The 12431-nt window shown below is 44.4% G+C and overlaps 1 protein-coding gene across 1 annotated transcript; it reads right to left on the bottom strand.

Annotated features, from left to right (window-relative positions):
* Nucleotides 1-337: 337 nt before the first annotated feature.
* On the bottom strand, nt 338-11690 carry DIABLO (diablo IAP-binding mitochondrial protein). The gene is made up of 7 exons (XM_035098024.2): nt 11513-11690; nt 11120-11356; nt 10372-10492; nt 5487-5618; nt 5278-5388; nt 4879-4975; nt 338-4367 (listed from the first exon to the last, which is right to left on the bottom strand). The coding sequence occupies exons 1-7, from the start codon at nt 11632-11634 to the stop codon at nt 4153-4155; spliced, it is 1035 nt and encodes a 344-aa protein (XP_034953915.1). The 5' UTR covers nt 11635-11690; the 3' UTR covers nt 338-4152.
* Nucleotides 11691-12431: the final 741 nt, after the last annotated feature.

The following is a 12431-nucleotide window of genomic DNA, read 5'->3' as shown; positions in this document are numbered from 1 at the left end:
TGTGGTGCTCTCTGAATACTGATGGGCGCTGTGGTCTGGAGCGCATTACATTGGGTCTTGAACCTTTTCTTCCACAGTGCCACAACAATGGTAGCTTTGGCAGAACACATCCCATACAGACTTTGGATACTTAACCCCCATTTGCCTGTGTTGGTTTACAACTAGGGCCCAGGAAATTGGGTATGTAGGCAGAAGAGTGCTAGCAGAACCTCTGTTCCATTAGCTGTTGGTAGAGTTGGAAAGGAAGCTTGAGAGCCCTTTACCTTAAAATCAGGTCACAACCACACCACACTTTTAAACCACATGGCTTTCCCCAAACAATTCTGTGAACTGTAGCTTTGCAGGGGGAGTATGTGAATGCTCCTGAGATTACCTGAGCTGGAGAGAAGCCATGAGCTTTAAATGTATGGTGTGGTTGTGACTTTGGCTTTTGTGGGAGAAAACGGGAGAAGAGAAAATTAGGCTTAACACCAGGGCCCCTTTGTGGGCTGGATTGAGTATCCAGGCTGCCAGCTGCCTATCCTGTGTCCCAGAAACTCCCAAGACCTTTGTGTTTGGTGGCCAATTTGTGTACCGGTAACTTCCTTGCTTTAAAATAATAACCATACTATGTGATCTTTTGGGGACATGAGGGTGGAGGTGGGAGGAACTGTTTCTTGGTGCTTTGTAAAGGGATTTCCCCCCTAATAAAACAACTTATTACTTGTGTATGGAAAACAACTAAACATATTTTTTATGGTCCCCTGTGTTTTTCATAATGGAATATGTAGTTGTGTGAACTCTGCAGGAAAGAAAAGTTTGGTGCTTCAAAAACTCCTATGTTATTTGATTGGTGGACAAATTCTGTCTTGGATCCCTCCCCCCTTTTAAAAATCACGTTGAGTGATCTCAATGATGCTTTAAGGAATTTAAACTTAATAAAACTGCAGAATAAATTCTCATCTTTATTGTGGAGTGAATTGATCATATTAGTGTTACTTTGTAAGGAGCAGAGGTCAGTAAATCCAAAACAGTTTGCTGGCATAGTTCTTTTAAAAAGTGGGGCTGCCATAGAACCTATGTACATACATATATACTGGGATTTTACTTATACCTATTGTGTATGGGTCTCAGAAACTTGGTTGCTCCAGCCTTTGCCAACCCAGTGCCATCATCCAATACATCTGAAGGGCACTGCATTGGCAAAGCACATTCCCATCTCATCAGAGTTCAAGATGGTGGCCGTAATTCAAAATGGCAGTTAAAAACCATCCCCACCCCACCCTGCTTTTGAAGCCAATATATCAGGAAAGATTGGTGACAGAACCTTGAAACCAAAACTGAACAAAAGTTGGTGTTGGCGTCTTGAGTATTTTGTTGGCACAGAAGTGTCCACAGGAACAGATTAACCAGCTGTCCAAGCAAAGGTTAAACAGTTGAAAATGCAGGGAAATTATTTTCCTCTTCAGTCAAAATCAAGCACTAGAGCAGGCACCCCCAAACTTCGGCCCTCCAGATGTTTTGGACTACAATTCCCATCTTCCCCGACCACTGGTCCTGTTAGCTAGGGATCATGGGCCGCAGTTTGGGGATGCCTGCACTAGAGGGTGCTGACCTACAACCTGCCATGTTGGATATATTGCTATGGTTTGGTTGTAAGTGGTAGGAGACCCTGTGGGAAATACCGCGTAGACATTATTTTGAAGGTAGAATTGGACACTTGGGGATTCAGGGCTACAACAGAGAGGTGTGTAATCTACCCCTCTAATCATTAAGCAATATTTCTTTACCTTCTAAGAGTTAAAAGCTGCGAGCCAGTTTAGGAACAATTATGTAACATTTAATGGGAAAATTAGACAACACTTTGCAATGACCCAACTTGAAACTCCTGCTAGTTCCCTAGCAACTGGGGGTTTGATGACTCCATGAATAATGTCAGTTAACTGTCGCCAGTTTAATAACAGTTTCTGTCACAGGACTTTTCAGTCTCTCAGAGCCTCCACTCTCCTTTCTGCCCTACAGTCTCTTCCCTTCTTCCCGCCTCTTCAGCTTCTCCACACTGCTGCTTCTCCTATTTTTCTGTAGCCTGGGGGCCACATTCCCTTCTGCACAGCCTTCTGAGGGCCATGTGCCATTGGTGGGTGGGGCCAGAGACAAAAGTGGGTGGAGCAAGAAACATAAATGTTGCCCCTGTACAGTAGCCCAGTTTCTCCACACACTCAAAGCACCCTTCTCTGTCCTCCATGTAGGCGATTCTCTCCATTCTATGCCCACCTCACATTCAGAGGCCCCTGGAAGCAGGCATTGCATAATCCTTGCGGAAGGAAAATAGGTTTCATCACAGAGCCTTGAGAACAGGGGCAAAAGCGAGGGGGCACAATAAACTGGGATACTGTCCCTTACAGGGATTGAATCTGCAACCTTGACATTATCAGCACCACAGTGTAACCAACTGAGCAAGGTGCTCTTTATTGTGGATTCAGGATGATCTATCAGGGTGGTTATACATGATTCTGCTTTCAATAACTCTGGCACCTCCAAAAGTTTTGGGGCAGGCATGTGGCTTCATTTCCAATCAGTGTGTGTCCCATAACTTCCTCCTGAAATTCTGTATCTTTTCAGAGCATACATATTCTGGAGTTGCTTTTTTTGTGTGTCCTGATGTTGCCTCCAGAGCCCAGTAACACTGCAGCAGTATCACAGAACAACTAATAAAATGGAACAATTTGCAGGCACTCCTGCATAAATCCAGCACTCGTGCATTATTTTTGCTGCACAGTACACCCACAAAAATCAGTCTGGAAAAACCCTAATATTGCTTTTAGCATACCTTTCCTGTACTTTAAAAAAGAACTGTGATTTCTTTTCTGATGCAATCTGATTTATGCGTCCCTAAAGTTGGGAGCTGGTGGGGTGGAGAATAGAATATTCAATTTAGTTTGCAATCTATGAGAACGGTGTCTTTCTTGGGGAGATATAGATGTGTTATTCTTTTTGCAATTAGTGTGTTCAAGCAGGGCTGTAATTGGTACCAAGGGGCATTCCATTATGATGGTATGAAAAAGATGAAAGGACATTTGTGGTGTCTCTTTTGAGCCATGGTGTGTGTAGCAGTGAGAAGTGAATGTTTGTGTGCAACAGTTCCTTCTGACCACTGGAAGTGATTTGCCTTTACAAAAAGCCTAGCCCACCTTTCTTTCTTCACTTTTGCCATTACCTGACTCACATAGCATTCCAAAGGCTTTTCTTCACTTTGTGTTTGAGCAAGATAAAACCCACCTCTGTATTTCATAAGCTCCAAGCTATATAGAGGTATATTTGATTTGAAATGCAGTTTTGTTGGCATTAGATTAAATGCACTTATGAGTAAGTCATATTGAATGTGCAAGATTGCACTGACAATTTTAATCACTTGTCTTGAAATGTGCCTTTTAGTAGTGTGATAGATGCTCCAGTGCACATCCTATTCTCCCCATCACCTTTTGAATTTTTTACTCCATAATGTAGGACAACAGATTATTCCCACTGAATTGAGTGATTAAATTGTTGTTGTTGTATAATGAGACACCCTTGTGTGACTTCAGCTACTGTATGCTAGCATGTAGATCACCCGTGCCATATTGGGACTATTGTCTGCATAGTCCACTATTGAGCATCTGCCTTTAGCTACAGTTAAAAGATAGAAGTCCTGGTAACTTTTATTTTTTAAAAGAGGTTGCTAAAGTTCACATAATTAGGGGGTAGCATATACATACACACATAAGTGACATTTATCTTTTAAACTGACTTTCTGGCAACTTACTTGTGAAATTTCAGGTGTAATAGTTGGCATGACTTCTATTTCCTTTACAACCCAAGTAAATATTTTCAAAGAAAAAACCCAACCCTTTTGAAACTGAAGGTACAATTAGCTCCAGGCTTTTGAGAGTTTGAGGACCTGTTACTGAATCATCTTCATTAGCCATTCTAACAACAGATCTCCACGCCCAAGAAAGGACACCTCAGCTGGCTACTTTCACATTTGCATAGTTGATTTAAATAGAAACACTTTCCCACAAATCAGAAACGCAACTTCCAATGTCCAAGACCTGCAGCTAACAAGGTTGGTATTTCAACTTAGTGCCTCCTTCCCCCATCAAAGTTGGGGGCAAAATCCTCAAGGCTAGCAACACTTCAATCTTCACGCAGGTAGGCTTCTTCATCGGTTTCCTCCATGCTGTCTTGTCGACCGGCTGGCAATGGTGGCTCTTCTGTCAGTTTCATGAGCTCCTCCGTTTGAACTTCCGCCAGCTTAGTCTCTGCTTTCTGCGACAGCTGCCGCACCTCTTGCACTTGAGTTTTCACCAGCTGAATGTGGTTATGTGTTGAAACAGATGCTTGATCAGCTCCTGAAAAAGTAATGTTAAAATCAGCAGTTCCACACCACAACACTGATTGGACTTGGGTCCAGGCACAGATCCAAGGGTGTTCATGGATGGGCACATGTCATTCACATTAAGACATGGCTGTCATATGACAACAACATGCAAGACATACATGGTTGCAGATGCAGACTTTCCTTGCACCCATATTGCACAATTCCTTCCATTATTTTCTTTTACCACATCACAGGACAATAAATCCTGAGGCTGGTTTAAAAGATCTCTCCAAACATGGTCTGCAATTGATGAAACACATATGTGCATGTTGTGCTATTTTCTTTTAACATCTCCAATATGCTTTTAGAACGGGGGGGGGGGGGGGGCTTCTATGGTACAAACCAAACTCCAAAATCAGTTTGGACCAAAGTGTTTGAGAGACAATTCATGTGAATACAACTTGTCCTAATATGCAAATGCCTTGGAAAGGACAACAGTAGGAAGCTATTCAATGATGGGGATATGCTTCAGCGAATAATACCAGACTGATACGCTGCTTCTGCTGCCATCTCTGAAAGGCGCAATGCAGTCATCCACCTGGATTCTAACTTCAGGTACTCATGTTGCTTCACAGTCATCTAAAGACAAAAGCTACAATGAGAAACAGCATTTGAACGTGCTTATTCCACCAAAAATAAACATTTTATAAGCAGGTTAAATAAAATCAAACTTCTGATTTGGCACACTTCATTTACAACCACTCCCATTTGAACTTACAACTGTTAAGCCTGCTTTTTTTTAAAAAAAGCTCTGTATCAAGTGAGAATGGAGTAGGGAATTTGAAATCAGACCTTTGGGGTCCATATCCAGAATATCAATGCTGGAATACTGGTTCCTGAAAAAAGATGCATTGAGCCCAGGTTTCTTGCTGGTTCCTTACCTCTACTCGAGCGCCAATGATCACCTGCCAAACTGCATCCTCCTCATTGGAATTCATTTTCCCAAGGAGGTGTGTGTATTTCTGGTACAGTGACACCAACGTGTAAACTGCCTGCAACAGGAAACAACCCATACTCAGTAGCACCCAGTTAACTAAAAGTTTGTGTTATGCTACAGAATTCAGAAGTTCAGAGACAGAGAGCATCTTACCGTTGTATACTCTGTTAGAGCTTCAATTAACGCATATGTTGTTTGAGAGAGAAGGGTACCAGTGCTATCGGTTACTAAAGATACAGCTCTTCGGATTAACGCTTCATTGCTAAGTGAGCTTGGGTCATGTTTCTGAAATACAAATATTATGCCTTTGTCAGCTTGCTTTTCAAAATAATAGCTCTTCAAAATCTGGAAACCTGACATGGCTACCAGCAAAAAAGAAAAAAGCCAGAAATCATTAACTTTAAAAAATATTTTATTAGTGTAACACTGAGTACACCATTCAAAAGTATATCAAGTATATGAATGTGTAAAATATACAAAATGATACCAAAATGAAAATAATATCTGTTACTTATAAGAAAAAATGACCTAAAACAACTGGAATGGTAGAACCAGTGTTCGCTCAGATAAAAACCATTTAGATTAATGGACCTAAGTTAGACATGTCCATTAATTTCAGTAAGTCTACTGTGAGTAAAACCTGTTAACTGATTATTGAAACCTAGTACAGTGGTACCTCGAGTTACGAACGGCTCAACAACCGAATTTTTCGACTTATGAATGGGGCAAATGGCCGCATGCTACGAATTTCTCGACATCCGAACGGAAACCGCGGCGGTTTTAGATAGGGTTTTTTCGACTTACGAATTTTTAGATGGGGTTGCTTCGACTTATGAATTTTTCCGTTTCCAATGCATTCCTATGGGAAATCGCGTTTCCAATGGAGCTTTTCGACTGAATTTTTTGACCAACAAAGGTGCCTTCAGAATGGATTAAATTCATAAGTTGAAGCACCACTGTACAATGTTTACTTATCCTCAGGCAATTCCTAATAAAGTATGTGGCTCAACATTATCCCATATTTACATAATTTAAAAGTCTCTACTTTTCACTGAACAGATTGCCAAGGCTTTTCTTCTTTTGTTCTGTTTGTCAATTTTATCACAGGTACAATATCTCACACCTTAGCTCTCCACTCATCTTAAAGTCAGAGCATTAGTTATAACTAATAGCTATCTGTGCAGCTGTCAATAGATGAACTGTTAGTTCTTGACCTTCTGGTAAAACTAAAACCTTTCCATAACCAAATAAAATAACTAGAAAATTCATTGGGAAAACATAACCTGCAATTACTTCTATTTTGTGAACTACAGCCATACAGAATATAATAATTTTTGGATAAGACAAAATTATATGGTGCATATCTGCAGCTGTAGCTTTATACCTCCAACATCCTTCAAACTAATACATATTTCCATCACCAGTTCCAAATATCTGGTGCTATTTCAGCTACCCAGATCTTGAAGAAGATAAGCAATATCAATCTTGACAGTAGAAGACTATTTACAACTTTACACACAGAAAAGTAAGGCACACTTCAGTCCTACATGCTGCCTGCACTCAGCTCAGCAGTCTCTCCCCTGCAGGAATTGTAAAGTCCATAGATAAGTGCTCCACAGCTATTTATAGCCGCTGTAGACTAAATAATCTTGCACTTCAATGCTTCAAGAATCTTCAAGAATCTTCTCTCAAGTTACTGGAAACAAATGGCTCTTTCTCACTTGTTCTAACAGATGTTGCTCCCATTTAAATTGGTAACTAAATGACACGTTTTTACCAGCTGAATGTGGATGTGAAGGACACTGTCACTCTAACTAAGAATTTTGCTGTATCACAAAGATCCATCACGTCCAGCAGGCTGTTTCTCACAGAACTCAACCAAGTAAGTATGTCTGGAAAGCCCCCAAGCAGAAAATGAAGAAAACTGCTTTTAATAGTCACCAACATTCTCCATTCATCTCCCCTTTTAAAGCTAGCAGGTATCATAAATGTTATCTTGCAACAAATTTCATTAATGAATTATGCACTGCATGAATGTCGTTTTGAAAATTCATATTGAATCTACTGCCAATCACTTCAACTGGATTGCTTGAAGTTTAGTGTTTTATAAGAGGAGGAGGAGGACGGGGGCTAATCTGTGTGCTTAGGAAAACACTAAAAAGTCATCACTTTTAAGATAGCTTTACTGCTTGTAAGAACCCTTACAAACCTCATCTAATGTTATAATTACTCTAAAAGGTAGATAAGCCACCTGGAACACTTCATACTTTTAAAAGATTTCATAGTCCACAGTAAGTGGAAAAGCTCAACAGAATCAATTCTTTCAAGTGTTACTGGGCTCACTCTAGAATTACTAGAATCCTTATTTCTCTGGGTCTTCGCTGTAGTGGCTCCCCAGCTGTGGAATACCCTCTGTGGTGTTCATCTGGTGCCACCTTAAGCTCAGTTCCATTGCCAGGTAACTGATTTCTCGGGCATTTCTGAATTACAAACTTTGCTGTGCAACAATAAGACAGGAATGGGGAAACTGAGGCCTGCTACCTGTTGTTTGACTCCCAGCTCCCATCAGCCACAACTTGCATGGCCAATGGTAAGGGATAATAGGAGTTTTAGTCCAATAACATAACTCTGTCCTAAGATACAGGGTTAGTGTTATTTAAACATTTTATTAACTATAAAGAAATAAAGTATGACCACCCCAAACAAACACTATTAACAAAGTTTTACAATTTAAAACAGTAAAAACAAATTGCAACTGGTTTGTTTCACACTGCCACTTAATTCCATCATGTCTGCATATAAAGAAAGCCAAATGTTGCGATTTCTCAGTTAATTATATGAGGAAAAAATAAAGCAGTAATGATACCTTAGCAGCTAGGTGCTGTACACTTATTATAATAAGAACATAAGAAAAGCCTGCTGGCCAGTGGACCATCTTGTTCTCACAGTGGCTCACAAGATGCAGATAGGAAACCAGCAAACAGGATTCAAGTACAAGAGCACTCCCCTTCGTAGTTTCTAGCAATTGGTATTCAGAAGCATTTATGCCTCCAACTGTGGAGGCAGAGCACAGTGTTGAACCAGACCAACAAGGATGAGCAACTGAATTTTTAGTTCTTTATTAGCAAAACACTTGGTTACATTACAAGAATATTCATGCTGACTAGCTGTCTAGGCAGCTACAACTAGCAGACCCGTGCTCCGTCTTGGACAGCTGGAGCTACAGTGTGGCCCCATCCCCTCCTGTCTTAAACTCACAGTAGTTTAGTTGTTCCTGAAATAGGACAATGACAATAAAGATTATCTTATCCTTCAAACACCTGGACGGATCCTGATGGCTCCTCCTCAACAGCAGCTCTACCGTGTTTCTCCTAAAATAAGACGGGCCTCAAAAATAAGCCATGGCAGGCTTTTCAAGGGTAGAATAAATATAAGACATACCCCGAAAATAAGCCGGGGGGGGGAAGCGGGTCTGGATGGCGCCAAGGAAGAGGAAGAGGAAAAGGAAGTTTCCTGTCGGCACCCTGAAACGGATGTTGCTGCCCCGCCAAATTACACAGCAGCATGTCCCATGTGGAGTCACGACTGACCAGGAGCCGGCAAGAGCTGCAGCAGGACCCCCCGAGAGCCGACCAGCAGGACCCCGCGAGTGCCGCAGGTCCCGGCAGTACAGCGCGCCAAGCCCCGACCAAGCAGGACCCCACGAGGGCCGACCCGGGAGAGTCGACAACAGCGCGCCGTGCCGATCCGCAACCCAGCGGGACCCGGCGAGAGCTGTAGCGCGAGCCGCACGAAGCCCCGATTGAGCGGGAGCAGGGAAGAGGTGCAGCGCTCGCCGAGCCCCGACTCTGCAGGAGCCTGCAACAGCGCGCTACGCCGACCCCCGACACAGCAGGACCCGGTGAGAGGTGCAGCACACGCCGCTCCGAGCCCTGACTGAGCGGGAGCCGGCAACAGCGCGCCGCGCCGTGCCCCTACTGAGCGGGAGCCGGCAAAAGGCGCAGCGCTCGCCGAGCTCCGACCCAGCGGGAGCCTGAACAGCGTGCCTCCCCGAGGTGAGAGCCGGTGAGACCCGGGACCCGGTGAGAGCCAGCAACAGCCCGCCCCGACTGAGCAGGAGACCATTGGGACCCGGTGAGAGCCAGCAACAGCCCACCCCGACTCAGCAAAAGCCGGCAAGCGGTGCAGCGCTCGCGGAGCCGAGCCCCGACCGAGGGGAGCCGGCAAGAGGCGCAGCAATCACAGAGCCGAGCCCCAACCGAGCGGGAGCCGGCAACAGCCGCAGCGTGCGCAACGCCAAGCCCCGACGGCAAGAGCCACAGTGTGCAGCGCACCATGCCGAGCCCCAAAGCCCAGTTTCAAAACACTACCGGTACAGTACCCTACTTTCTTTTCTTGCCTTGCCCACTTTACAAAATGCATGGTTAATAAAAAATACTTAATAAAAAATAAGACATCCCCTGAAAATAAGCCGTGGTGTGTTTTTTTGGAGGAAAAATAAATTTAAGACGTGTCTTATTTTAGGAGAAACACGGTAGCTGTTCCTGGTGCTACACACCTCTCCTTGAGTGTGGAGACAACAAAGTGGGGTTTTAAAAGGCATGACTCTCTCTGGAAGCACCTCGGTCTCTCCAATATCCGAGGCCTCCTGCAGCTCTTCTGGTTCTCATTGCCCTGTCTCCTCTTCCTGACTTTCCTCTTCCACCACCAGTCCCTGCCTCCCTCGGCTCATATATCACCCCCACCCCACCCCATTCCTCTGGCTCCTGCCCATCCCTGACAAATAGCCACATTTTCACATACTGTTTTAAACAGCTGCAAACAAGTAGAGACACAGTTGTCAGAAGGCAACAAGTTCCAGATAAAAGAGTAACAAGGAAATAAAGGCTGGAGATGTAAACAGAAGAAAAATTCAACCCAAAATGGAAGGGAAATGATTTGTTTTTTTAAAAAAGAGAGAGACTACCAAAGAATTTAAAAATTAAGTTGAACCTTGGGTCCTGACATTTTAACTGATAAATATTTTCCAGAGGGTTACCTGTGTAATAGGAATTGCAGACAAGGTTATGCCAAACCCCAGTGCTACCACTTTGCTCCATGGTCCCCTCAATCCTGACATGCAACGAGCTTTGCCATTTGCCAGGATGGGAAAACTGTGCCTGGGGGGAAAACACATCCATCTTAGGTACAAGTGCTATAAGCAATATGAATTCTAGAGGACTAATAAGCAAAGAGCCACCATATTTGGAGTCCACTGCCAGCCAAGTCCTGCTTACAGTCCTCTCATTTCAAAAGCCAGGCTGTTAGGAAACTGAGCAGGAACTCCTTAACTGTACATCTGTCACTGAAAAACAATCCACCTCCTCCAGGATTTAGACTATAAAACATTTTCAAAGATACCGGTACCTAGTAGCTTTGAAGATGCAGATATTGATTTCTTTATTTGCTCACGGTGCAATACAAGCAAAATAATCCAAATAAAATACAGGCAAACTACGTCCAGAACGAGCAGTTATAAATCACAATAGCAACAGAAGAGAGTTTTGTACAGTAAATAGAAACTGGATTCTGTTGTACTTAGCTGGGTGTTGTTATGGAAAAAATCCAGGTGCGAGGCTCGATTCAATTATTTTCCGAGGATTTACTAATTCACTGCAGGGGCCACTCCTATAGAATTATCCCTGGCAGACGTCGCTATGGAAGTAAACTGAAGCAAAAAGCACGGCTAGGGGGAGACTGGGGACGGTAGAGCGAAGTGAAGGAAGCTGGTTCCTTTCCACAGATACCTGAAGAAAGCGTAGCAGCTCCGCAGCCACCGGTTACTCAAAGCCGTCGCCATCTTGGTTCGGTCAAGGCGCAGCGGAAACACGTCATCACCAGCGCCACGGCTAATGCCATAGAGCTGATTTCGTAAGGTGGGATGTAGCCCTCCGCACCCCTTTTCTTCTGCGAGATTCCCGGCCTTCACGTTTCGCGCCGTCGCCTTCCTCGGAGACTGATCCCGTCTGAAGGGATTTATACAGCTAGAACGAAGACAAAAAAATCCTCTATCGTCACTTCCGCTCTGGAATTGATCTGATTCTATTTATGTCTACGCGGAGCAGGAAGGAGAAAGTCCGCACTACAGAGATGCGAAAGGGTAGAGTGGCGCTCCTCTATGGATACAGCAAGATTGTAACCCGCCCGCCGCCACAGGCGACGTTCCTCCGAGTCCCAGTTGCTGGAAATCATGAGCGAGATGGAATTGGCGTCGACAGCTGTGAGAACGGAGCGTCCTATCGTCTGGTCCTGCAGAGTCCATCTGTTTAAATGATCCATCCAGCGGCTGTTTCTTTTTCTGTCTCTACTGTAGTAGGTTTCAAGCAGAAGCGCATATACGCATGCGTCGGAATCGGAAGCCGGGGGGCTGGGCAAGAGCGGCCGTTTGCGTGTTAAGCACGTGATCCTTTCACCGGGCAACCTTTTGGCGGGAGAAATCCCATGGCGCGTGCGTGTTGCGAACCGCCCCGCCCCCTCGCCCGTGCTGCGCCCTGAGGCTGATAAAGAGACCCGGATTTGTTACCGTATTGTGTGTGCGTGCAGCGGCGCCCGAAGTACGTCGCGTGCATCACGACGCACGCGCGCACAGGAGGGATACGACGCAGCGCCGCGGCGACACAGCAGGCAGCGGCGGGTGCAGTCCGGCAGGCCTCCTCCCCCTCTGGCCCTCTCGCTCAGCAGGGGCTGCTCCTGCTCGCCCGCCACCTGGATTTCTTCAGCGCCATCGTGGAGGCACTGTGTGCGTGTTTTATGTTTAATACCGTAGAATTTGCCTTTCGTTTATTCTGTATATTTTGGTCTCAGTTGACATATTAAACAGAAAAAGCACACGCAAATGAAATCAAAATAATATGAAAAATCACTAGAAGCAGAAGAGCAGCATGACAAATCAGCTAAAAACAAACAAACACCCTCACAAGAGTAAAAACATCACGTACACTTCGCAGCCAAACACTGAGAATCCTGGCTAGAACTTCAGGGCAGCAATGTCAGGGCATCCTTCCTTCAAATGTCTCCTTTGTGTAAGGAGTGCCTGGGTTTGTCTTTTTCCTCTTCCCT

The sequence above is a fragment of the Zootoca vivipara genome, chromosome 17 (assembly GCF_963506605.1).
Source record: "Zootoca vivipara chromosome 17, rZooViv1.1, whole genome shotgun sequence".
Classification (NCBI taxonomy): Eukaryota; Metazoa; Chordata; class Lepidosauria; order Squamata; family Lacertidae; genus Zootoca; species Zootoca vivipara.
The sequence above is the reverse complement of the archived record's forward strand: the minus strand, read 5'-3'. Positions and strand labels throughout refer to the sequence as shown.

What these genes read in the sequence shown, in the direction of transcription:
- DIABLO (XM_035098024.2), bottom strand. Translation starts at nt 11,634, where the DNA reads ATGGACTCTGCAGGACCAGACGATAGGACGCTCCGTTCTCACAGCTGT. An exon ending in AGCTGCTACGCTTTCTTCAG is followed by an intron (nt 10,493 to 11,119) that starts GTATCTGTGGAA and finishes TTTTCCCCCCAG; the next exon opens with GCACAGTTTTCCCATCCTGG. An exon ending in CTGCAATTCCTATTACACAG is followed by an intron (nt 5,619 to 10,371) that starts GTAACCCTCTGG and finishes TTTGTATTTCAG; the next exon opens with AAACATGACCCAAGCTCACT.